Source organism: Rhopilema esculentum, chromosome 17, assembly GCF_057945365.1.
Source record: "Rhopilema esculentum isolate cy_ngs chromosome 17, ASM5794536v1, whole genome shotgun sequence".
In the NCBI taxonomy this organism is placed as follows: domain Eukaryota; kingdom Metazoa; phylum Cnidaria; class Scyphozoa; order Rhizostomeae; family Rhizostomatidae; genus Rhopilema; species Rhopilema esculentum.
The window spans coordinates 6512061-6539635 of NC_142831.1; the positions used below are offsets into that span (position 1 = coordinate 6512061).

Genomic DNA, 27575 nt, shown 5'->3' on the forward strand with positions numbered 1-27575 from the left:
GTAGACACGACATCCCAAGAAAGTTTGAGAAAACCATTGAATGTGTTTTCAGTCAGGAATTTTGTATCCAACACATTTTCAGCGGCATTTGTGTGTAGCCGAAAACTGGCTAAATTTTTATCTGTTTAATAAAGATACAATGTTGAATTCTCAGGTTCTTAAGCTTTCAACTTCCAAGCTGTCAAACACAAGGTAAAGTAGTGAACAGTTATTTTTGGAAATTTCATGTAGGGAATTCATTTGGAAATGGGTGGCTGTTATGGAATGAAGGAAGGATGGAATAGAGCAAAGATAAAGCCATTTAGCTGGCGGTGTGAGGTTCAGCTTACCCTTTTGCTAGCATAAAAGTGTCTCCTATCTATCATCGGAGTTGACTTGAACTTGAGCGACAATAGAAACAAGGTATAATGTGCTCAAGATGCCCTTCAAGATACTCTTAAGAGCACTAATTCATCCCAATTTGTCCAAAAGGGTCTTGATCTGGCTGGTATTATAGTAGCCCTGCACGCGATTCTATGCTTTGTTGTGAAATTGTTGGGTGCGGCCTACTATCTATTTCTTACAACCAGGACACGTGAAAAAAAATAAAAGGGTCTGCTGATAGCCCCCTCAAAGCTGGTTCAAGATATAGAGAAATCGTTAGTAGCCCCAGAAAATGCATTTTTCATCGCTATGTGTTAGCCAATTATACTTATACCTGTCGGTTCCCTTTCTGTAGTCCTGGAGTTCCCTACAATAGCTACTCTTCAAGCTTAACTCCACCTTTTTACGTAAAAATATAAATAAGATCCTTTACACAGAGTTATAGAATGTCAGAGGTGACTATCTTTTTGTTTATATCAATTTGTCTTAAGAACTGCTTCTTTACACCAACGTAGTAACATTCTGTAGTTGTTGTTTTTCAATACCTTATTACAAACAAATTACGACAAATACCCATTAATGCTAACTTCAAATGAGCCTAAATTCATTAATATCTCATTTATGATGTCATTAATTAAGCGACAAAAGAAATTTGTTTTAATTTACCAAGCTGCAGATTAATTGTAATTCTGCTAATGATGCTAAGTACACTGGACATTGTTTGTGAAGTATCATATAAACCGTGAATTTTTGCTTCCTTGGTAATTTTGCAATAAGAAAGAAAACGGCTAAAATTTACCTTTGTCTATTCATGATATTAGCAGAGTCAAATGAAATTTGTTTCTAAAATGAAAGTAAAAATGCTAGTTGCTAAATGAGCAAGAAGTATCTTCTCCATTTTAGAAAACTTTTCTAATTGGCTTGGTACATCAATACTTTTTCGTCTTAGACAAATGATTTACACACTGTTCATATTATATGACATCAACAGTCCTTATTTGCTCCATTTTCTTTATTTATGTATCGTACTTGATTTTTTCATTTTCAATAATGCTTGGATTAACTGTATTTATTTCTAGTACTCAAGATTCTAGAATGCTTTGGTTGCAAAAGTGAAAATTTGTAAACAGAGATAAAAGCATACGTGGAGATGTTTATAAGCAATGAGTAGTCCATTTGATATTGATATGAAAATAGAAAAAATTATAACGTGATATTTTATGTACTGAATTGAGTTTGATACTTAAAAGACTTCCTAAAAACACGGCAAGCCAATTTTATGGATTGAAATAGAAAACTCGACTGCTTTTCACTGTCTGCAAGAAGCATCATCACTCGGGCTACATCGAGCTTAATCAACTCAAAAAGCGTTGCAGAAGTTAAATTTCACCGCGAGGCGTAATAAGTTACTTTGATCCCGCGACCCATCTCGCTTGCGGTTCGTAGCTGGGTTTTCCTTGGGGTGTATGAAATTCTAAGAAATGCGCCTATGTTGACGCGAAGTTAACCTGTTCAAAATTACGTGATCAACAACGGACTCATCTTGTTTTGTTTGCTACATTTAAAAATGCTATTAAACCACATGCGCTTTCGAGGTAATTGTTGATGAATGTGAAGCAAAATTTACAGTCAAACTGTCATAAAAGCCTTTTTATTTATATTTTTTAACCTATTTAATAAAAATTCGCTTCCCGTTCGGAAAATTGTTCGTGTTACGGTCACGAAACTTCGCTGCTGCGCAGCAACAGGTCCTTTGATTGACACTTAACGTTATCTACAAAGCGAACATAGGAGAAAATACATTTTGATCTAATCGGATGATACAATACTTTAAAATAATTATCAAAGGGACAGCAAATAATCAAAATAGCCACCATTTTCTGTTTCACTGTAATGATTATGGTTGAAAACAAGTAGTTAAAAGGCTATTTGCTATATGTCCTGACTGTAAAGCTGGAATAAAAAGAATATTTCTGGCGTCCGATTCTGAAGTCTCCTTCCGATAATCGATGGTGGCTGTGATGCGTGAAGAGAATTCGTCAATGCAGGAGAAGATGCAGCCGTTTCTGAACCTGAATGTTGGATAACCGCGTTACTTAGATCGAGGAAAAACACAAGATTTCAGCGAAATTTCGACAGACGGCATCAACGGAAAGTTGTGTAAATGACTGATAAATTGTTTATTGAGGTCTTCGTTGGGTTTCTGCTCACTATTAGCCGGAGAAAGGGATCCAATCTCACACGTAACTATCTTTGTCACCTGTTTGATGTCCTCGCTTTGTGCTGAATGTCATATTTTTCAAAGATGTGCGCGCTAGTTTATTGTTTACAGTTTCTTCTCTAGTACCCAAATTTTGAAGATTTTCTTTCATTTTAATCTTAAATTTGAATTTGTACACAGCCAATAATTATTTAGGCCTTTTTTCGGCCGGTCGGCAGCCACTTTATTTTTTACACTTAGGTGTAGATGTCTGTTTTTGTTAGCATTGTAGCAACGAATTTATTATCACGTTAGGTTTCATATGAGTTGTTACTCGGTGAAACACCATTCAAAATGAATTTATGAATAAAATATTTCATTCAAGATTAAAGAACCAACTGTCGTGCATCTTTTCAGGGAAGCTAAAGACTAATTGTTTGTGCTATCTTTTAAAATCAGTAGATAGCCACTCTGTAACATTATAGTTGGAAACAGCTATTCTATATTTTTACATCAAGAAGTTATTTCAGTTTTGATTATCTTAGTTTAGGTCGTAAATACGCATTTCTTTTTGCTTATTTTTATAAACTTTGAAAGTTGCGGGTCGGACAGTTACAAATTATTTGAAATTTGCTTTTGATAATAAGAAAGAATGACTGTGACTTGTTTTCGCAGTCAATTTGTTTTGATGATAAGAATAACTTTCTACGAGGCTATCGCAGAAGACGGGATTGGGGGTAAATTATGATTATGATCTATACGCCCTAGTGGGGTTACTTGGTCAAAATGGACAAGATATTTTTATGAAGTTTGTCAATGGTTGAACAAAATAACAGTAGACCTCCTTGAAGAGGATGACAGAAAAGGCAAATAGCGAAGTATAGCTTGCAGGTCAACTCACTAAACCTTCATATAGTTATTTGCATTGATTGAATGCACACACGAGTGGTAAATGCTCAAGTCAAAATGATCTTTGATACCAGGCTGTCCACCCTCGGGTTTTTGTAACTCTATGTTACAAAAAGCGGCTTACTCGGACATTTGTAAGTAGGCGCACGATTTTGGTTGCGTGAATATAAACTAGCGTTGTGTTGTTTCGATCCTTTGTTCAATTTGCTAACCTTATCAAGGTTTTAGAAGTTTCATTCATGGGTGCAGAAAGTTCCTATCGTATAGGGTAACAGTGAGGTTTGTCTGGTATTGTGAAGGGGGGTTTCGGGGTGGTAAAACTGTCTCCTCAAGGGTGTTATGAAGTCTAGTCGCCTTCGGCTCGTCGATATTGTTTCGTGAAGCCTAGATATGAAGAATTAAAAGGTTTCGTTCTGCTCGCTTCTGTTGTAACTATCAACTTTCATGTAAGTGATTCATAACGTATATGTTTTCCTTTTCTTCCGTTCAATGTTTATGGATAAGATTGTCTGTTCAGGAATGGCGGTTTATTTCGTGTAATGGCTTGCTGAGTTATTGCTGTTCCTGATCAAAAAGGAATTTCCCGAAATGAAAGTGGGTTTTGTAGCCTTCAGAAGGCGTTTACTCGTTGCCAATTTTGGTTTTTTGCAAAACTACATATCGTTTGGATTGAATTTATCTGAATGTCTTTTCAGGATGGCTACCTTTGTCGTGCTGATAACTTAAATAGATTTGGTCAAGAAACGGCCTATTGTTTGCTTTGTTCGTGGCCAAGCATGCACTTGGGTTGTCGTTGTCAATCAGGTCGAACTCGCAAAACTAAATACCCGGACCGTTTTGTTTATCGTAATTTAAATATAATAATTTAATCGTAAGTACTTTAAATTACAGGGTAGTGGAAGCTGATAGCATATCTGACGATGGAGAGAAGTGTCAGGGACCTAGCAAATTACAATCGTGACTACCAACACTTCATTCAAAATTTACAAAAATTTCACGGAAGTAGAGGGTAAGAATGTTTTGTTTTCATTGTTCCAAATGTGCCTAGGAATATGTGTTAGCTTTATATCAATAGAATAAATTTCAGCAATCTTATATTATGGGATTCAGTCTCATTTGTAAAGCAGTCTCACAGCAGAAACTGTTTCAATGAATTTTGCTTTGTTTGGACAGGATGATAAGCTGTTGATGCTAAAAAGGATTATCCTAGACTTAATTTCTATTTTTGCTAGGCAATTAGCTCATTGTTTGTGGAGAGGAATATGAAAAGGAATATAAATTATATTTATGAGGACCTTTCTGGTTTTTTTAGTTTATAAAATATTTAATATATACTATAAGATAAATATTTTTTGTTGAATTTTGATATGATTAGCAGACTGTTGTTTTGTTGGTCAATTATCGAATCAATAGGTGATGTTATTTTAATTCAAGTTTGTGTAAAAGAGCAACATGTTTAATATGGTTTATATCATATAAGCAATTTATAAAAAATCAAGATTTGGAGCAATTAGCTACAAGGAATAATGCTGACACTTTAGACACTTTTGTCTGTGACACTTCAGAGCTCAGTGTCCTATTTTAAAATATATCATTATTATGAGGATTTAGTTACAATTAAGTCCAATTTTACAGTTAGGTGCATTAAATAACCACAGTTGTAGATAAAAATGAACTTTAAAAACTCTACAAACATTATATAATATATGCAATGAGAAAAATGGGAAGAAAGGGAAAAAGCTATGAAGAGAAATGTATATTCATATAAACTTTATATATAGGAGAAGGAGAAACATTTGATTGCTGTGACACATAATTGATTTGTCAAAAATCTAAAAGAACATAAATTACAATCTAAAACGACAGTGAAACAGGCAATCATTGAAGCATTGTTCAAGCAATGCTTTGTCAAGAAGACATATAACAGATTTGTTAACTAGAATGATTGTGAATCAAAATGTATATGCACAATTTTTTGATGGTGCAAAATTCGAAAAAGGCTTTGAAAAAGGTAAACACTTCACAGCCTAAGGCTTTGAAAAAAGCTTTTTCGTCTGACACTCTTCAGAGTATAAAACGTCAGAATAAGGTTCCAAAAGATCAAGATGGAAATTATATACCCAGTTGTGGGTCAAAGGAGTCTCATAAAGGTTACATTAACTTGTATCTTACCAGCTTAGCTGTTATGTTTCAGGAATTTGCCACAACTAAGGCAAGATTATTCCACTTATAAGTAAGAATTAATGAAATGAAGTAGGAGAGCGAGTGAATGAGTGCATGAGTGAGTGAGTGAGTGAGTGAATGAATGAGTGAGTGTGTGTGTGAATGAATGAATGAATGAGTGAGTGAATAAGTGAATAAGTGAGTGAGTGTGAATGTGTGTGTAGTGTGAGTGAATGTGAATGAGTTAAAGAGGGTGAAGAGTTTATGAGTGAATGATTTCTTTGAGAAATACTAGTAGCCTTGTATTCACTAGGACAAGGGAAATACTTGAAGCTTTTATTGTCCAAGGAAAAAATATGCTGAATTTGAATATCAAGAGTCAAGATGGTATAATTTGGCACCTTTTATATTTCATCATAACTATTATACCTTGGTCCAACCATTTGTTTAGTCCAAATGTCATCTGTTCGATTAAATGAATGATGTTAATGGTTGGTTTTTTATGCTGGACAATTTTTATTGTTTCACTTAGGTTTTATCAGTTATTATTTTGTTGTCATGTATTTTGTTCTGATTTTAGCATTATTATGACTTCATTTTGGTAGCCAATCTCACTTGCGTTCATTCAAATGAGAGAGTTTTTAATCACACTAAACATTGAGTTTCTTGTAGTATAGAATATATTTTTCAGAAAGTATTGTTGTAAAATATTATTTTTCTTAGGGCTATCCAAATTTGTTTGTTAATAAAACATGAGTTATTGATAAAATTAAAGGCCCCATATTCTGTTAGTTTGATTAGGGGATATTTGTTGAAGGAATACATCTTATTTTATGTATGAATGGTTTCTTTACATAGAAACATCAACTCAAAGTAAAAATTTTATTCATCTTGATACAGATGGCCATTTAATGTTCTTTCATCTTTAAAGTGAGTTATAAAGCAAAGTTGAATGAGAAGCTCCTTTCATCATTATTATTTTCAGAGTACTGTTTCTGAAAATGGGATTTAATCAACTTTAAGAAGATTTACTTGAACACTAAAGAACAGGAAGTTACTGGATAAAATTAAAACTTGCAAAAGTTATACAGACAAGCTGATAAACAGATTGTGATAAGCAAAGCAAATATATCAACACAATAAATTGCTATTTCAAAATTCCCCACAAAAGTCTTTTCAAATGCTTTTTACAGTCATGGGCTGTGAAATAGATCTTTATGAGAATCCTGAGTTTAAAGTTGATAGTTCCAAAATTGATTAAAATTTTCTGTAAATGAGCATGCTTTACAATAAGAGGCACAGAAATATTACCAGATGTCATAATTCCTGTGTTTAATTTCTACTAACAACAGTGACATTAATTTCCCAAAGACTTTTTCCTAACTGGTCTAATGAAGAACTTTGATTTCAAACAATCTTTTGGCGGTACAAAACTTTGATTTCCACCATGTAGAATCAAGTCTGGAAAATTATACATAGGTCCATCAGTACATAAGCCAACTTTTTCAAGACCTCCCAAATAAATCAATCACAAACTAGACCTGGTTAACTTTGTTTTTACTGGACTTTGACGGTGACCCCCAAAGAGAGAAACTTCTTTCTAGAAGAATCATCAATGTTTAATGTTGCTGTTTACACACAGATTTCTTAAAAAAATGATTCTTTGTTGGTATTCTACAGAGCTTTGCCCCCAGAAATCAATAGACACTAAGCCTTTGTTTCCATTCTTTTCTGTTTGTGCTAATTTACTAATTAATTCATCATCATCAATTTGTTCATGAGCTTTTTCAAAATAATATTTGTCTTCAATACTCACTGAAGCAACGTAAATGATGAAATTATGATGAGATCTTGTCCTTCAGTGGAAATTTTAAAGTATATGATCCAAGATCTATGTTTATCTGGCACATCTTGCATAAATTAAACCTTGTAACTTGAACAAATTGCACTTATGTGTAAATATGTTCAAAAGTAATGAATAGTTTCAATAATGTATATATTACTTGCTGATATTAAATTATAATAGTTCAAAAGACCCATGGAAGCAGCATTTGAAGTTAACAAGTGTTAGCCTCCTTTTGTTGATTTTTAGTGTACCGTTGTGCCTTTCTCGTAATAAGCTTATTTTTCAAAAGGAATTTGCCTTTTAGATCAATTATTTTGGTTACTCATCCAATAACATTTTTAGAAAGTAGATCCATTTATGGGTTTCACCTAGCACTGTGTTAGGAATTTGACATGACATTTTTCTCTTTAGGTCAGGGTTCAAGAAGGTACCATTCTTTGGTGGAAAAGAACTAGATCTGTTGTTATTGTACAAGACAGTTACTTCGCTTGGTGGTTGTTCAAAGGTAAGCAGTGTTATTTTCTATTTTAAGACTGTTTAATGGTCTGTTGTCAACCCTAGAATTCACAGTAACCTATCTTAAGTATCTCCTGCTTTTAGGAAACAAAGCAAATGTTATGTAACTTTATTTTAAATTTTTTAATGATTCTGGATTCAAATGTAACATTTTCATTGGCACTTATTGTCCATCTATGATAATGAAAAAATAAACTTTTTAATAAAGAATTGTTCAGATAACTAGGGTACAGAAAATCTGCCAATTTTCGGATTGTGTGTACGGAAATTCTGGCAAAAAAAGATCTCTTTTTTTAATATAGAAAATTGTTTGCTTCTAGTTCTTAGAGGCTACTTATGCTTATTGTATGAATAGTTAGGCAGTTGTGTTTCTTTTAATCTTTGTGTCAGGTTTCTAGGCTTGTAGAACTTCTGAAAATGTTACCAGAACTTCAGTTAAACCATATTTTTTCTCTAAATACATCTTTCCCTGTAAGCAAGAAAATCCCAATCTAAACTTTTGAAAAATACAAACAATGAAGCTACAGAAAATGTGACATGTTTTTTCATTGGATGTTTGAAATGTGCAGTCATCTTTATATACCATAAACAGAGAACAAAAGGTTTTTTAATTCTATATTGATACTCAAATCATTTTGAAATGGCAGTTTTTTGTTCCTTGTTTAGGATCATAAATGAAAATAATTCAGAAAATTTTCTGTTATCCTTAAATATTTATTAAAAACAGGGTCTGTTATACAAGAATTTCACAGCCAGTTTACAGTTTGATTTATTTCATAGCATGTTTAATCATAATTTGAAAAAGTCTTATGATATATACCTTATGTTTTACAAGTTCAATTTTACAAAGACCATATGCAACAGATTTGTGCTAGAAATCTCAGTAGAGCTAGGGTAGTTATTTGCAGTGATTCTGAAGCATGCACAAACATTCGAATAGTGTGCACAAATAGAACTGAAATTGTTGGTTGGAATTTGTATAAAATTAAGTCAAATTACTGTCTAAGAACTACATTTACTGATTCTGCAGGATAAGAGAAAAGAACAAATAGATAATTTTCTTCATGAAATAGAAAATTATGTTAACAAAGAACAAGAGTAAATGTTAAGATATCATTAGTTTTAACGTTAGGTTGAACAACATTTTATTTCACTTCTGTCATAAATGTAGCGATCACAGATTTCTGATATTTTTAAAAGTTAAATTTGGTGGATCAGATATGAATGAACTAACTTGTCTTGATTAAGTAAACTAGATTACCCCAATTTTTTATTGCCACATTTATCAAAAGTTTTTTGAAAAATTTTCTTATTTTAGCATTGAAATGACTTTAACAAATCATATATTTTCTTTTGCTGAGGCATAAGACTGATATCCTCATTAAAAAATACTCCATTTTCCCTTCTACACACCAAATTCCATGAAATATGTTCCTCAATAGGGTATATACAATTTCCTTTATAATTAAAAAGTCATCATAAACATCTTTTTAATATCCTTTTCATCCAGACCTTCATTTGTAACATATTTTTATTGCATTTTGATTCGCATTAGAAAGTTATTTTGCCATGTCCACTACCATGCCAGTGTTATTTCACGAAACATTGAGATTGATCATGGAAAGCTTTGTTATTTCCTGATTGGTTCTCTGCGGCTTCGTTCTAGCACTAATGTAATGAACACAGTATTTGCTATGGTACCTGCTAATGGGAAATGATTATATTAAACAAAGTCAACGAGAAATCATATTAGCTGATAAATGCGATTTTTCTGTGCATTAAGTTATGAAAAGTCCACTTTCCTTCCTGGTTCACTGCGTGAAATCAAACATTGTGGATTTCACGTTTTCCGTTCTTAAAAAATTAGTTTTATCTTTGTCTTGTTTTGCTTGCTCCAAAAGAAGAGTGAAAAATGACGTCATCGATAGCAAATCAAGCATAAGCATTAGATGAGGTTGTTAATTTACATTGTTAACAGCAAAATTACTTTAGATAAAGCGAACGTGCTGGCCGATTCCAGCAGAATCTGCTTGTTCTTTTTATAGCTTTTGATGACCCTTTCATATCACACAAACATGGCTTGTATTTGAACAATTGGATGTTTGAGGACAAAATGATTTATTTGAGGAATTTTAAACAGGACCTTTCGGGTCGTCAAGCTGGGCTGTAAATAGCGGACAGTGTTAGGTAATCCTGACAGAAGTCTTAAAATTTTTCAATTGAGAAGGATAAAGAGCTTGGGCCTATCAAAGGGGCTCTTTTCGCATGCCAGACTGTGAGCACCTTGGGCAGTTTTGATTTTTTCGCACGGGGTATGGCCTCCAGTATCGCCAACTGCTTATTTCCACGGACGTAGCTAGTTTGTGCTGAAAAACAAGAGTATTTTTGTTATGGAATACGAGTAGGGGCTGGTGGCAACTTTGAGTGACCATACAATACGTTTTTGCAGGTGACCGATGAAAAGAAATGGAGAGACGTCGCCAAGTGCTTCAATTTGCCATCAAGCTGTACTAATGCCGCATTTTCCTTACGTCAATACTACCTAAGGTAATGCCATTAATATTTGTTTGCTGTACTCAAGGGATGGGTGCTTTCTTCGGGGGGAGGGGGAGGCTAAGTGAGCTCTAAAATTGCATATGCTGTGTTTTTTGTATTAGTAATATCCGAATAAATGAAGTTCCTCAACAGCATTTTAGAGGGGATGTTTTTTATGTAGGGGAGGGCGAGGAACCCAAAGGGGGCATATAGTGTTTATTCCCAAGACTTACTATGGTATGCTGCCTATATTATATGTCTGCTCAATTTGTCATTACCTTCGACAGTTTTAAGTACGTAGATAGTTTTTTGATTTTTTTTAAGATTGCAGTAAATTTCTCAATTCTAGTGAGGATATTGCGATAGATTTTCTTTAAATGGAGTCATAAATTGCAATTTTGTCATTTGTTGGTTTTTCATATTTCACTGTAGCAAAGTGGTTCATTGTTTGCAGTTGCTTGTCGTATTCTTTAGAAGTTGCAAACCTGTTTTCACTTGTTCTGTCTTTTATCGCTTTCATAACTGAATTTTTCTAGATACTTGGCATCGTATGAGAAGCTTAATTTCTTGGGTGAGGATGTAGATGACAACTCGTCCGATATTCGGCGGGCTAGCAGCTCACTTTTTCTGCAGCAGTCGAGTATCAACTTTGCACCAACACATTATCAAGGTACTATTATTATTATTATTATTATTATTATTATTATTATTATTATAAAATTATTTACAGTAGGCGAAGCAAATTTTTTAGCTAATATAACAGCTAATTAAAGCCTACTATTTATACTACATTTACAAATCTTAAATTAATTACAATGAATGGGTAAAATGATATAAATACTGTACTGTAAATACTGTAAATGCATTTTGCTTTTGTACTGTTAAAATGCAGGCACGTTGCTTCTTCGATGATTGTTAGATGACGCTGATAATTACATCAAATACCATATTATGCAATTCATTTCTCTCCCTTCGAACCGTGATAGTACATCAATCTTTCTAGCCCCTACCCACTCTATGTATACGCAATACGTTCTTTATCCTGGAGATCTTGAAGTGTATACATATTTTCTTACCATTTGTCATTTTTAGGGTATTATTCTTGCAAATTTAAGTAATTCGCCCTAACAAATTTACCAGCAAATTGGATTAAAACAAAACTAACTCCATGTTGCTTTTTCGTCTAGAACCGATGAAAAAGGTTGAACTCGGACCTTTTGGTGGTAAGTAATTATTCATTCACTTAATGAAAAAGCCATCCTCTACTCTAAAACCGTTAGCCTATATTTGAATTTGAATTGTTTTGTTTTCCATTAGCATTTGCTCACACCGAAACCAAAGTTTTTTCCAAAACGCTAAATAGATTTTCATGCAGTTTATCCTGAAACATCTTCACGCCTTTGCCGAATATACCCACGATAAAATAGATTTTCAAACCTTTTTGAAGCGGATTACATTGTAGGTCTGGTGGCAATCCCATAAACTGTTGTTAATTACATCTGTTTTGATTATGATAATTCGCAGGATAAACCATTTATAACAAGATTAATTTGGAATTATTGAATGATTTTCCCTGAAGAAACAATTCGTCGTTGTGTGTCAATCGCTTGCGGAATGTGATGTTATGAAATTTTTAGTTAACTCACTTTCTTTCAACATATCAGAAAATTCAGTAGCGTTTGTAACGTAGCAGAATTTCAAGGCTAAGATATATGGCAACGAAGCTAAAAGGCTTTACTTTCGAGACTTCGTTTCTGTAATAAAAGCCTAGGTATCATGTTTGCTGTGATGTCATTTTCAATGAACTTCACTGGAAGTCATATTTGCAATAGTGCTTAAACTGACCCCCGGTGAACAATGATTAGCGTTTTACCAACTAGCTCCCTGGCGTGTATGACAATTAGCTAACCACGCAGAACCGCTTTACTCGCCCAGGTAGTTCTTTATCCTCTTTTTGATTTAGCTTCAAGCAAACTGATTTTTTGTACCTTGAATTTGCAGAACCCAAAGTAAACAATTTCGATCGTCTCATGTTCGCACTGGTCAGTGGCTTACCAAACGAGGTGGATTTTGCCTTGAATATTTGCACGCTGTTATCAAATGTCACGAATTCAATCTTCAATCTCGCCAAGGTACGTCCATTGTCGCTCGGTCCATCCACCTTGTTTTTTCAGTACTCGGCTAACATTATTTAGGTAAATTTATGCCAAACTGCATTTAGTTGTTTTTGTTTACTTTTATTAAATGTATTATGAAAATAAAATTATGTAAATTTATGCATTCAACTGCTTTACAAATGGCCATGTTTGATCACTTATTGTGATGCGTCAAGTGAAACTTAAAGATGTATTAATGGTATTTAAAGACATTTAAAATGGTTGCCCTTGAATGACGTCATCTTGTATTTAAATCACTTGAGCGTAAGGGACTTCGTCATTAACTTGGCGCTAAGTGTTTGTACTACGTCATGCAAACAGTTTTTGCATCCTTATCCATATGGTTTTACAGATTTGATCAATTATCTGACATTTGATCAAGAATGATTTAGTTTTTCGTGATATCTTGATTGTCAATCTTGTTCTTTGCCAATCGGTTGGTGCCAGTCAGTATTTGCCTTACTACTTTCTAGAAAAATACTGGCTTCTTTCTTTGATACAAGAGACTTTCTGCATTCATGCCTTGTGAAATAGTGTTTATCCTCCATGAATAAGTTGAAATGTAGTGGAAATGGTTGTTGGAAATTTTCCCTTATTTTGTTGGAAAATAATTGAATATGCAAACGATGTTTTGGAAGTAAACGTGAATATGAGAAAACCTTAAACTGTTTTCCGTCTTTTGACAGGCGCCCAATATCGTAGATCTAATGCTTGCACACGTGGGGATATTCTCTGAAGGTAAGTGTCATTATTCTCTAATTTAGTAAGATAAACAGTGCGCATAGTATTTTTATGTTAATGCTTAGTTGTATCAATAAAATTTTGTATACAGCAAGCTTGTTCTTCCCAGGGGATACGGCAATGCGAGAACTATACAAAGAATGGTATCAAGAATCGGACCGCGATTTTGATAAGGTACGTTGGAAGCAGCGAACAGTTTTTGTATGTGTTCTGTCAGTTTGCTCACAGGTAATGTGATGTAAGATTTCCTCTCAAGGCCCAGTAAATCTCACCTAATTTTTTCGCACAGAATCAAAACTTTTGTTAATAATACTTATATTAATATTCTTTTTTATATGCAAGTAAAAGCTAAATTAAACTTGGGGCTCCAACCTTCTTGCATGTCTTGTCGTTAGGCCTTTTCATTTTTAAAGATTGCCTGATATTAATTCCCCTTGTTCGTATATACCGCTTTTTACATAAAAATGATATTTTCAACAGTTTTGGAAAGAAACAATAGACGATAAAACTGTAAAGGAGATTTTCAATGGAATGTGTGGTAAGTGATTATTATATTTATAACAATTTGCTTGAAAGGCTGGTTTTCATAAAATCATAGAATAAATTGTTTTGTTAAACCTGGCTCTATTCCACGAAATGATAGTTCTAATGCTGTAATGTGTACCTTTATTTTGGTTCGAATTAACGCAATAACTTAGTTCATTTCTGAATATGAGTTCTGTAAATACTGGCTTTCAAATCTAACTATTTGTTGCCCCTCGAAAGCACGCTTTAAGAAATTCATTATCTAAAAAGTTGAGGAAGTACGTGGAAAACTTTGGTAGCAAAATTGCCCGAATATTTAAGAAACTGCGTACCAACCCAGGCACTTAGTTTTTACAATCAAACTATTATATTTTCATTCTGGTACTAAATTTATTTGCTAACTGTATTATCGTTACTTAGTTTTTACGTGTATATCCATGGCGTGTCTTAAGAGACGTGCTCATAAAATTATCTTTATGTTTTGTTGTTTTGTTTGACTATTGGAGAGTCTAGTTCAAACGAGACCTGGTTAGTTATGCGTATCGTACCAAACGGCAAATGGACTTTTTTGTAAAATGAAATGAAGTGAGCTGGCATTTGTTTCAATTGTAGAATGCAGTTTTAAAGTCTGATAATTCAACTTCCTGATAGTTTGAACTTTTGTTTTTTTCCAAAAATAACAGTTTTCTTTTACAATTATCGTTGTTCATGCAAATTTTTCATAACTTTTATAATTCGGACAAAATTTATTTTTAAGAGTTCTTTTTTGTCGTAAATCAGAAACCCAGATGCCTTTTCCAGCTCCATCAACATTTATCAAAGTACCTCGCTTCCTTGATGGCCTATCCTGATTCTTTCAGCACCTGTATCAGCTGATGACATTTTCTTGCCCTGCTACATATAAACCATTCCTTTTCAGTTTCCCCCTTTTCCTTATACAAGTTTCTCTATCTCAACCAAACCCTTTTTGCTCTAGGTTGCAATGCAGCTGCCCCGGCTGATGACTTAGTAAATCTATTCAACCCGAATACAAGCAAATTGGCTGAATCGGTCGAAGCAAAAAGAGTTAATCAGGTATCCTATTTCATTAGGCTTATCCGCATTTATGAACCAAAAGTTTGTATTACGGCTTGCCATTATTAGAAACGCGAGTGTATCGGTTTTTTTAACGAAGTTAGCCTCCAGCGGATTGGTTAATGCGGTCGGTCACGTGGTGCTCCTCATTGAAGCCAAGACAATATTTTATATGGATTACATTCTATCTGGAATTGTGGTAACCAAATTTTAGCCAGGGCTAATTACCTGTCCGTATTTCTTAAAGAATTTCATAGAATTTCTAAACTCAAAGATCGAACGCAGAGCTCGCTAATATGACCTCATCAATTTTAAGTTACAGTGTGCTTAGGTCTGTTCTTTATCAAAATCGTACGTGTCATTTTTTGTGCTTTTTGTAGCTAGCATCAAAAACTTTGTTTATTCGCTCGAGGAATTAAACACAGGTATTTCACGTTCCGCTGTGGTTTTCACGTTTCATTCCTTGTGGAGAATCAAACAAAAAAAAGCTTTGAGTTATCAAAGCTCTATTCTAAAGGTATCTAAAGATATCTATCAAAGCTCTAAGTGCTACAGGGTTGTTATTCCACCAGAGTACTTTTAGTGCAAAATTCGCCACTAGATCCTGTTCAATTGTCGCTTAGATTGACCAGAATCCATTCCCTTGCCCTCTTTGTATTTACCAATCGCACCCGATGTATTGTATAATTGGAAATATCAATGTTCCATTATGTTTGACCATAATCGATTCTTTCTCCTTGCTCTAGATATGTGTGATTCTGCATAATTTTTCATATGAAGAGTTGAACTGCATGTTCATTGCTTCACACCTCACTTGTAGAAGGTAGGTATATAATTTACCCTTTGCCGATTTTGTGCACCTTTCTAGACCATTACGGGCTTGAATTTCAAATCCTGTTGTTTTATTAATGCTTCTCTTTGTTATGACTCGCGGTCACCTTTATTAAGTCATCCTCGTGCAGTTTCGAGCAATTTAAGTTGGGTAGCCTGAAGCTCCAAAGTTAGTTCGCAAATCTTGCGCCATTATCATTTGTTGTTTTTTGGGTGCTAACTGTATCATCAAGCCTTTTATTGCCAGCCTTCAAGTGGCTGATTGCTCAGCAAGGTCCGCGATCTTGCTGCCTGCCCTGTAAGTCTCCTGTACTTTGTTCTGCTCTGCATTTAATGATTTTGCGATCATTTCCTAAACTCTCTTTACCCCAGAATTTGGCAATCGTTTTCTAAGATCTTCCTTGTCTACTATGAAGTGTTTGTATAGTTCTCATGCTGTAAAAATGTCCACCAAAGCTTCTGCATTGGTACTTCCACTTGCATTCTTCCTATACTGTCTCTTTCTATCATGGCCTTCTCACAGTTGTCCCAGATCCTGACGCGATAGCCTCTCTCTTGGGTTATCCCATTTAATGTCTCTAGGTTGTCTCAGTATCTTTTTGGCAAACTTGCTATATATTTGCTAGATTCGAGAAACCTTAAAGGGCCCTGTGCAACGTCAATGCTCTGCGACCGCAAATATGCCTTGTTTCCCCGTGATCAATGATTTCTGATTATCAGAAGTTAAGATGGCTACCCCGCAGCAGGAAGTTTCCGTGACACTTTTCCTTCTCTCCTCAAGCAATACTTTTGTTGGGGAACTTTGGGCTGCGCGGCTTCATATTCCACGCATCACGTTCGTACGCATCACAATATGTGATATTATTGTTGTTGTTTTGTGACGATTTTGATCTATAATGATCTATTGATCTATTATTGTTCTCAGCTATGCGTGTCGACAGAACCCATTGTTTGCCTTCAAAATTTCAATTAATACCTTTGTTTATCTTCCCCTGCATGTTTGTAGGAGATTGCTTGTTTCCTTCACGAGGCGCTGCGCGCCCGCAAAGCACTAACGTTGCACAGGCCCCTTTAAGAAACCGAATATGTTATAAAAGCTACATTATGTTGTGCAATTTTTTTTGGTTGCCGATAAGGGATCTAAAAAAATTTTATCTTTGCAGATTTCTCACACTTTGTGCTGGGTCAAAACTGACGTCTTTGCGAAAAACAGCACTCGATGCACTGGACAACTTAGCTGATAAGGTCAGTCTATTCTGCTGAACTTATTGAGAATGTTTTAAGAACAGGTACTTTATTGCACAAAGAGAGCAGGAAGGCAGTTAAATATATGAACTCTTTTTAACTAATGCAGTGAAGACACCTGCAAATGTATTATAATAACAAGTAACTGCGCAGAGGTCTTGGAATTTAGCTGGAAAGGCTTTTGGAGCTAACAATGTGGCCTTTTTTGTTTCTGCTCTCTCTAAGATATGGACTTTGTTGTTTAGAGAACATAGTATTATAAAGATTCCTTTTTTCCTTCCAACTTGCTAATTAAATCTTACAACATTTCAGATTATTCTGAACATTATTCAAGACGATCAAACCCAAAAAGAGCTCAGAGTCCTACAGAGTTTTCTTTTTTCAAATGATCGCCAACGAAAAGTTCGAGGTTTGTTTAATGATATGTCTTGTCTTAAAGTTTTTTTTTAAGTGCTCATTAAGCTTAAATAATACTGGAGTTCAATCAGGCTCTTTTCTTTTTCAAAGAATGTTAGGTATAGTATAAATTTTATTTTCATATTCAGTCACTTATATTTTTCTTTAATGCTATGTTCATAATTTCCCAGTGACGTAGACACCCCTATTTTGCAGACAGCCTGTTTGTCTTTAGTCCTTAACGAGCTTTAGCTGTTCATTTGTATAATTAAACATATTTGCTTAATCTGAATGCTCATTAACTTGTTAGTCATTGAAGCAAATAGACATTAAAAGGCAATACTATTTTATTCTCGTCAGTTAGTTACACCACAAATGTTTTCTTTATTTTGATCACACCAAGCAGTCGGTAATGCCAATTCTAAAATGAAATTTTATCCTATTTAGCCATCAGCATTCTCGCAAAGCTTAGCTCCCATGAAGAAAATGAAGATGTTTTGAGTGAGGCTATACCTGACTATTTTTATGAAGAACTTATCAGATGCCTGACAATACCAGATATTCAGGTATCCAACCGGGTTTTTTCTTTTTTGCTTTGTTTCACGCCATGCTTATCTATGCTAATTGGTCAGTTGATATTTTCGCCTATACAGTTTATCTTTGATATATATACTTTTTGTAGGTATTTTTCTCTCTCCAATGTTAATTATCTTCGCAGTTTAGATACCAATTATCTTTAAGTAGATTTTTCAACCTTTTAAAGTCCAAATGCAACTGAAATCCTGAGAATCTTGTCCATGTGAAAATCTTTGCCCATGTGAAAATCTTTGCCCATGAAGCATTTCCCACTAATATGAATGCGACTCCTAACATATCTTCCTGATTATATTTTTATCACCCCTTTCCAAGCCATAGCAATTGCCTACATCGTGCTACACTTATTGTCTCCTTATATCTAGGCAGAGTTGTTTTAGCTGAAGTTCAGCTCCTCTAACATTATCATTAGTCAAAAGTTAACATTATCAACTCCCCTTGCAAGGAACAGATAATCTATTCAACAATTTGCCTCAAATTCGCCAATCATCTTTGTTTTAGCTGATCCTGAACGCCTTAGATGCACTGTACTATTTATCTGATTTGGGTGAAGCAACAGCTACTGCGATAGTAATGGTTTATAAAAGCATAGGTAAGAAAGTGAATTTCAAAGTGTAGTTTCGATGCGCTGATCTTCGGTAAATCTTCTATTTATCACCAGGATGTTACAAAGTCCTGGCTCTAAAAAGTAGTGGCGGTAAATAGAATACTCGTCTTCAAGTTCTTCATTTTTGTGTTTATCCTTGTGTATCAGGAAAGTGTTATAACATGTTATTGGAAGATGTAAGGAAAAAGGTGATTGCTTTGTATGCTATAAAGGGGCGTCATTTTCATACAGCTGAGATAGAAGTTGGCTTTATTAGAGAGAATAGAGAGAGGTTAATCAAGCAGGGGTGTTAAAGAGGGGACTCACCCTATATGTCTCTTGAAAATCCTGTGTCGATTGTATTTGTTGTTATACTCAGAAAAAGCTACAGAAAAAATTCATTTGTTAGATCCCTTAATTTGCTAGATTCTTTTTGAAACCAAAAGGAATACTAAAAAAGTGATTTTGATATGATGATTTATTAGGTTTTTTTTGGAGTGATTTAAATATGAGATATGCAGTAGAAAGGAGTTTAATTTGAAATCGTTTGCCTGCAATGTACACAACTATTAAGCATTTGTTTTTTATGTCCAAATATCAATTTTCTATTTAGATATTCGTTTTCCATTTAGATATTTTGGTATGTTTGGTGACAGTACACGCAGAATCGTATGGAAACAGAGCCATTACTGGCTTTCGAATCGTTGAAAACAAGAACTCGTTACACGCCCAAAAGCACGCTGCGCTGCAGCAGAATCTGCAAAGAAACGTAGCTGTGCAGCAGCTGCAACGGAGCTATACCCAAATGCATCCAGTAGTTCAACAAGCCGGGATTCCGCAAGGTAATCACTCTTGTGGTAATCACTCTTGTGGTAATCACTCTTATGTGTTGTTTTCTGCAAAACCCTGGATGAACTGACTCTGGTGGCAAAATTGAACTGACTCGTGAAATATTCGTTGTTGGGAAATTCTTCTCTAGTGTTTTTTTTGCACAAAATTTTCCATTCTTTTATTATTTTGAATTTGCAGCTCGAAAGAATTTTCTGTAATTCCATGTGTCCTTCATTAGCAAAACTCAAAGTTGTGTTTCTTGTCGCAAAGGTCTTTATCCTTATTGTTTTTATCTTCCCATTCGTTTATTTGCCAAGGATAACCTTTTTACGATCTTACCTTATCATATGATGGCCATACCCTTCTTTGATGTAAGATGTATGTACAGTTAAAAGTATTTTTTATTGTGATGAATATAACTATGCATTTATGGTTATCAGATATCAATAAAACTTGTTTGCAGTGCGTTCTTCTCCAAAAAGCCAAGTTGTCCCGGCTCTTCTGCCTGTGCGGCAAGAACCTCCAAAACCAGATGAAAATGAAGAAGTTGAGCCAGAAATATTTGCTGCAAGATGGTGAGTTCTTTGATCTTTGCTTGTCCATCACATTTTCCGCGAGTTTGCAACTTAAAGGAATTCTAAATGAGTTTTTTTACTCTGGTTGCCTGTACACTCGATTAGAAAACGTTGTAACGTAACCATCACATCCTCCCAGAGTTTAGAACTTGAAGGAATTCTAAAAGAATTGTATTACTTGTCCCCATCAAGCTATTAATTGTTTGTGTCTTGGAAGATAAAACGTTGCAATGTAACATGGACACAATAAAGAAATGCTGCCTAATTCCCATCTTTGATGCTCTTCTTGACATAAATAGTAGCTGCCAATAATATTTATTTTATTCGTTGCAGGATAAGTGCTTATTACGAACTTGCTCCAGGCACCGAGATTCAAAGATCACAGGTCTTTTCTGATTACATCGAATCTTGCAAGGAAATCGGTAGAAAAGGAGTTCTTAATGCTCAAAACTTCTTCAAGATTCTTGGGTAGGTAAATTTTGTTGAATTTTTGCTTTCTCCGAGGTATTGCCTAAATCATTGAATAGCTTAATCTCTCTAAAATAATCTCTTAAAGACAAAAGTTAGTTTTGGTTTGGATTGCATGCACGACAAAAGGTCTTTTTTATATTTGTCACATCTTTTAAACTCTCAACTTCCTGAAATGATTATCTATATACTACGTTCAAGTAACAATACGTTGTGTTTATTGTTTCAGTCTCGTCATACCTGCACCATACTGGCGCCCAAATGAGGCAAACAGAGACGATCCAACCATCACCGGCATCAAAAGGAGAGCCAACCCCCTTCTCGTAAAAAACAAAGGCTCCAAAACTTCTGCTCGGATTCCGGATGTTTCTTCACAGCGTAGAGAACAATCAATGCCAATTCGTCCGATACCCGTGATGCCAGGAAGCCCAGCGCTGTTGCTGAAACCCCAATCGATTCAAGGTAATCTACTTCGAGCACAAGATGGCACTGCCAGTCCTTTACAGGGACAACAGCAGCTCCCTAGGCCCATTTTGGTACAAACTTCCTTGCCTTCCAAAGCTCAGATTCCACCACAGTCAATGGCACCCGTAACTAGTGCCAACCAGGGAATACCACTGAGATTGCTAGAGCAGCACGTCAACTCGCAAGGCCAAGGTAAGGATCCCCCATCCAGTGCAACGCCAAAAAGTAATGCTGGATCGACCGACAAAGATGCTACACCTAGTGTTGCTGCAGTACAGCAGTTAACTCCCAGTCATACTGGAACAGCACAACTACAAGTTCCAGGAATTGTCCAATCGGCACCCGGAAACGTCCCACAAGAGACAAGCAACGTTTTATTGGGAAATGTAAATCAAACATCGCAGAGTCCTTTGTTGTCAAATCAGGGGGTCGTTTCTAACCTGACAGTGGCTGCTAGTCCAGAGCTGAACAGTCAATCAAGGAACATCCTTGACAGTAATATGAAGTTAAAATCCCAGCAGAAACTGAGCGCGAAAGAAAAGAATGAACGAAAGAAGGCAATGAAAGCAGCAAGAGACATGATCAATGCCGATATTCGAGCTTCAAACCTTGATCCACTTACTCAATGCCAGAATCTTACTGAGCGTATACAAAAGGAGATGCAGCAGCATTTTGTGCAGTTTCATGTGCATCAGCAAAGCATACAAGCGATACAAGCTCAACTGCAGCAGTTAGTATTGCAAAACCAGCAGGCCAAACTGCCCCAGAACGTGATGGATGATATTAACACTCGTGTGCGCAGTCATCATGCTCAGATGCAGGCCCATTATCAAAAGCTGCAGCAACTGCAATTACTTTTACAGCAAGTGAAAATTAGGCTTACACAAGAACAGAAACTAAAAGACCCTACTGCAGCAGTACCTGATACCAGTAGTGAATCGGCGGCTCTGAATATGCCAAAGACACCAAAGAGCTCACGAGTACCCAAAAAACCGTCAACCACAAGCATGCCTGCCAACCTCCCCAACCAGTTGCAAAATTCACCAGCTGCTTATGGGTTAACTGTAATGCAACCTGGGAATGGTGCACAGTCTCTCGCAGTCGCAGGTATTCAGCAGATGCAATCATTTGCAATAGCAGTTAACCAACCAATGGCAGCCACTGTGAATAGCATTTCCTCAACAAGTGGCGCGGATGTATCCAAGGGTGTCGCTCCTTCGCAATTAAAGGCAGCAGAAGATGGTTCACAAGTAAACCAGGCTATGCAAGGTGTTGCCACAACTCAAGTAGGACTGTTAGCAGCCAACACGCCAGTGCAAATACAAACTTCACAGATACCGGCTCATATGGTAATGACAGGGTCGGCTGCCCTGAATCCTCAGACAGCAACACCGGTCAAACAAGCAGGGGCTCAGGTTTTACAAAAGTCTGTCGCTATCACTTACAACACGCCAATCCTACCCAGGCCGCCCACTTCAGCACCGTCAAATATACAGGGTTCAGCAGCACAGAGTTTACCGAATTCTGGCTTTGGGGGGCAAGCAGTACTGTTTACAATGCCAATGGTGGCAGTACCGCCGCAAGGAACACTGCAATCTACACAAGAGGTAAGGTCTTCACCAACACCCGTCCAGAACACTGCACACCCAAGCATAACCAAAAGAGACAATGTTGCTATGTCAAATACGACTGTGATGACGTCATTAGCGCGAGTAAATAACGAAAACATTATCCTTGGAGAGGAGTCATCAATTTCTACGTCAAAGATAAATGCAACTATTACTAACGGGATTATGGGGTCGTTAAGTTCTGGGTTAAGTTCAACTCCATGTACTGTTACATCTAACGGAACTGCCAGTCCAGAGCTAAAAAACGCAGCGACATTGGTAAATGGCAAACGGGAAGGAGCGACTGGTAAGGGCCCTCAGCCTTCTGTACACGAGGTTCAGTTATCGGAAAGTTATAATCCAACGAACGTTATAGTTAACGGTAAGGTAAATGGAATTTCCAATTTTAAAGATAATTCTACGAAATTTCCAGATACAGTTAGTAAAAATATGGATGTTTCTGAAATTCGGTTTACTGACGACGATTTGACAAAGATTGTTAATGGCGACCGTGAGAGTTCGGTTGGTAAGGGACTTTCAAACTGCACAGAAGAAAGCCACGAGGGTAATGAGAAAACGAGTCTGAAAAGGAAGCTTGAGGATATTCAAAAAGCCGACACAACGAATACGCGACTGCACGATATTGGTATTGATAAAAACAATGAACATGACAAGTTGGATGATTTTTTATACAGTAAGTACGACTCAGTAATAAAAAATAGCAAAAAACTAAAATTAAATGGAGTTTATGTTAATAACTGCAAAGAAAACGTTGATATTAAAGAAATGGACACCAATCATAGTGAAGATATTTCTGATCAGCCGGGTCATTTGGAAACTGATGACGCATCTAGGATTCAGCGCCGGGTTATTGTGGAGGAGACAGGTGACAGTTCAGGTCAAAGTAGCAAAGAACTGAAAATTGGCGATCTAGAACAAAGCGATACGGAAAAAGCAATTGCGGAAATCCCTGAAAATGAAAATATTGCCGGGCAAGATAAAAATGTAAATTGCCTTGATAGTAATTTGAATAATTTGGAAGGTGAAGTTCTCGAAGATACAAAACGGAATTCCAAAGATCAAGTATCGCAAGATTTGGGGTCAAAAGGTCATCAGAGACTGAGCACGTCAGAGGAACATAGCAAAAGTGACAAGGAGAGACAAGGAGAAAGGAAGTGCCAGTGGTCTGGTTGTAAAGGGTAATTTTTATTGTTTTTCTGTGCCTTTTTGTATTATTTTTGTCGAATAAAGGGTCCCATACTTCGTTGTTGAAAGCTTGGTAATTGAAATAACAGGTTTCCTGCCGCATATCAAGGGTTGTCACATGCATGCTGTTTGTCTTCTTGAATTCTTTTCGACTAATTCAAAGGCTGTTTAAAGCGTCTGATGCTACGCTCAACCGGAACTTTGTTCATGAAGGCCAGTGCAATTGATATCATTAAGTGTTGATCTCCCATCATGTTCTCATGACTCTAGATAGATACCCCCCTCGATTGGCCACCCCCCCCTCGAAAAAGCCCCCCTCGAATAAGCCCCCACCCTAGAACTACAAATTTCCAATAAGCTTCCCCCTCGAATAAGCCCCCACTGCTACCGCATATTCTCCAATTGGACCCCTCAATTTGAGGGTTTTTGCCATCTGAGGTTGCCTATGGCGTTTTATTGAATTACCACGACAAATCGTACTTTTGGTAGTAATTAATTAAATGCTCATAAAGAAATTCCTACTAAAATAAACAAGTTCTTTTAATTCTATAAGCCCCCCCCCCTCGTATAAGCCCCCCCCTTCGAATAAGCCCCCGTCCAAAAATATCAAAAATAAATAAGCCCCCAGGGGGCTAATTCGTGGATTTACGGTAATGAAATCATAGTTAAGATTTAATGGGACTTTTTGCAGCGGCCATTTTCTGTTGTTTGAATGATTACACGATTTTCTTTCCTTGCAGCTCTTTTGCCACCTCGAATGACCTGCTTGCACATATGGTGTTCAGTCACGCCCCTCAAGAAGGTAGCATGAAGGCCTGCAAAGTAGCTGGGTGTAAACCTGTTCAGAGGCCAAGGGGATCAATGATCTGTCATTTCAACGTGAGTACGATTTCATTCTACAGTCAGAAACTATTCACCTACCATTAGCAAGAATTTTACGATGTAGGTTGTCTTCATTTGCAGTCTCATTCTCAAATCTCTGCTTTCCTGTTATTGATTCAAAAAATCCTATTGCCTGCTAATATAAATTGACTAATAACAGCTTTCTACCTCATGTTTTTACAGCAAGTTCACTGCAATACGTCTACCGTTCACGATGATGAGCAGGTGACCTTACCACAGTTGCTCTTTCCAAAAGTTGTTGATATTGAGGTAAGGGTGAATACTGTTTGGATTGAGTTGCTATTGTACGGTTGCCTGAGCTTGTTGGCTACAGTTGTTCGAGAATATTGTAGTTTTACTGGGGAGGGGAGGGGGGGGGGGGTGGGGTAGATGCTCAAGAGTTGGATTTCCATGATCTGAAAGCAGTCTAATGATTTATAGATTTTGTGCAGGAAATTGTTTCTATGCATACCGTAAATCCTCGAATTAGTCCCCTGGGGTTTTTTGATGGGGTTATTCAAGGGGGGCTTGTTCGTGGGGGGGCCTATAAAATTATAATAGACATCAAGAAGACATCAATAAAAGACCTCGTATATCTCTTTATTTCTTTATTAAAATTTAATTAATTATTACCAAAAGTATGTTTTTTGTGGTAATACGATAAAACATCAAAGGCAACCTTAGAAAGCAACAATCGACAAATCGAGAGGGGCCAATTCGAAGATTAATAGCAGCATTGGGGGCTTTTTCAAGGGGGAGGGCGCTTATTGACAATTTGTAGTTCTAGGTTGGGGGCTTATTCGAGGGGGGAGAGCCTTTTTCGAGGGGGCGATCCGCAGATTTATGGTTATGCCTTTAAGATGGCCGTGCGTTGAGTTTTCTTTTTAGCTCGAAAACGACCAGTGGGGTTATAGCATTAGTTAACTGAAATCATGTCTTTTTCATGGCTACCAGCTTGTCATTTGTAAAAAGTGTTAAGAATTGTTTTGTGTTAAGCAGAGTTACGGCTATTGCTCGTTAGAGGATACTTAGAACGAAGGAAATCAGGTTTTCTTGTTTGTTGATTTCTGAACTTGCTGCTACATTGATATGAAATTTTGATTTCTGAAGATGACACACCCAAGATAATGTTTTATGTTTTGATGTTATTTGCTCTGCCTTGTTTTTTAGAGAGAAGACGAATCACCGGTTACTCGAACCGTCCGCCTTACTGCAGCGCTTATACTCCGGAATATCGCTCGTAACTCACCGCATGGGAGAAAGTAAGTAGACTGGCCTTGTTTTTGTCTCTAATTAAGGGAAGTTAAGGGGAATCGGAGAATCAAGGGTGAGAACGATGAAATGTCTCGTAAATACGGAATACAATGATCTAAGGTTCTTATTATGTTTTTGCTTCATTTTCTAAATTTTGCTTCAATTTCTTCTGCAGGGTAATTCTGACCTACGAGACGAGGCTTGTGCCATCTGCGATGTCTGCTTCGGAAGCGTCGTCCGCCGTGTCGGCGTGTCTAGAAGAACTATCAAGAAAGCGAAAGAAACCCTCAGACAGTAACACTGCTGATGTGGCCAGTTGATCTAGGATACGATTTAGGTTAATTTATGCTAATTTATGTTAATTTATACTTAGCTTTACAATTATTTGGTGCTTTCAACCCAAAAGCTTTATTCAAATCTTCTGTTTTACTTTCACGTGCGTTGTAGCTTCGTGGTGGGAAAGAACACTCACGTCGATTTTTTAAATTTGCATTTGGGTTTGAGTTCGTTCTCTTTGCTACAGTTTTATTGGTGTCTTTTAGAATAATATCGTTCGTACTTCACAGCGTCAAGCCAACTTTGGCAATTGTTTGGAACTTTTTTAAAAAAACTAGCCTACTCTCTATATCGTTTTTGGTTGCTACCTGCGAACCTTTTAAAGCATGTCACGACATTGCCTGCAAAGTGATCCTTGCAAAATCAATATATTTTATTTTCAGTATGTAAACGGAAAACAGTGGAAGATCTGCCTGTGCATAAACACATCTACCGTTACATGTTTAGACTTACAAAATCTACAATTCAAAGAGCTTGTCTCTATATTTTAAGATACTATTTTTGTGTTATTCTAGAAGAAACATTGAATACAAGGCTTCCTTTGTACCGAAGTTCCAGTAAAAAGTGAAATGTTTTCAAAGTTTGTGGCCTACGCCTAGTTCCCTTTCACCCCCATTACACTTTTAAATTAGTTACTCGTAGACAGGTTTGTTGACATCTGTAAAAAGAGACTAAAAGACGTATATAAGAATTGCAGAAGGCTTTCCTCTTACGATGAGTAATGCGAACTTATTGCCACGTTTATGAGATTCGAGATGGATTTTAAATGCATTTTCTCTTTTTTCTGATGATATGTCTCCATGTTGTTTCACGTTTATTTTCATCCACGATTTTATAGAAGCACGGGCCATATAAACAAGGAACTAAGGCAGCTGCAGAATAGTGCGCGATGCCGAGGTGGTCTGTTGCAGAGTGCACAACGTCATGAATACAGATATGTAGGCCTGTCGGTGACAAGAATTTTCCCTTTCGCAGGAGAACCAAATTTCGGACATTGAACCCCCAAACTTGTGCCTAAATTTCAGCCTTGCTAACCAAAATTTCTTATTCAGTAAACATTCAAAACTGTTTATATTTAATTGAGAAGGAAACTTTGGTATATTTTGTCATCTGCCACTTTGTCATTCAAAACCACCTTCCAGCTTTCAATGAATTAAGGCCCTTATCTAAGCCAGTTTTCACGCTTGTCCAATGGATTATGTGAAGTTGTGAAACGCACCCCGTGCAAGTTACTGTCCAACCTTTCTCCGGAGAGTACGATTGTAGACCAA

At 36.3% G+C, this 27575-nt stretch overlaps 1 protein-coding gene across 2 annotated transcripts; it reads left to right on the forward strand.

The window, feature by feature from the left end:
- Positions 1–2279: 2279 nt before the first annotated feature.
- LOC135687403 (uncharacterized) lies at positions 2280–27075 on the forward strand. Of its 2 annotated transcripts, none has more exons than XM_089113529.1 (24): positions 2280–2606; positions 4364–4481; positions 7893–7986; positions 10447–10544; positions 11069–11202; positions 11720–11755; positions 12534–12664; positions 13375–13426; positions 13539–13603; positions 13910–13967; positions 14931–15028; positions 15775–15851; positions 17023–17104; positions 17417–17513; positions 17948–18066; positions 18596–18686; positions 19313–19522; positions 19975–20086; positions 20420–20554; positions 20784–23825; positions 24573–24711; positions 24898–24984; positions 25885–25976; positions 26144–27075. In XM_089113529.1, exons 2-24 carry the CDS (start codon positions 4393–4395, stop codon positions 26286–26288), a joined length of 5283 nt encoding a protein of 1760 aa, XP_088969655.1. In that variant the 5' UTR covers positions 2280–2606; positions 4364–4392; the 3' UTR covers positions 26289–27075. The 2 variants fall into 2 exon arrangements, with proteins under 2 accessions (XP_088969655.1, XP_088969656.1); XM_089113530.1 differs by lacking the exon at positions 2280–2606 and adding an exon at positions 2613–3606.
- Positions 27076–27575: the final 500 nt, after the last annotated feature.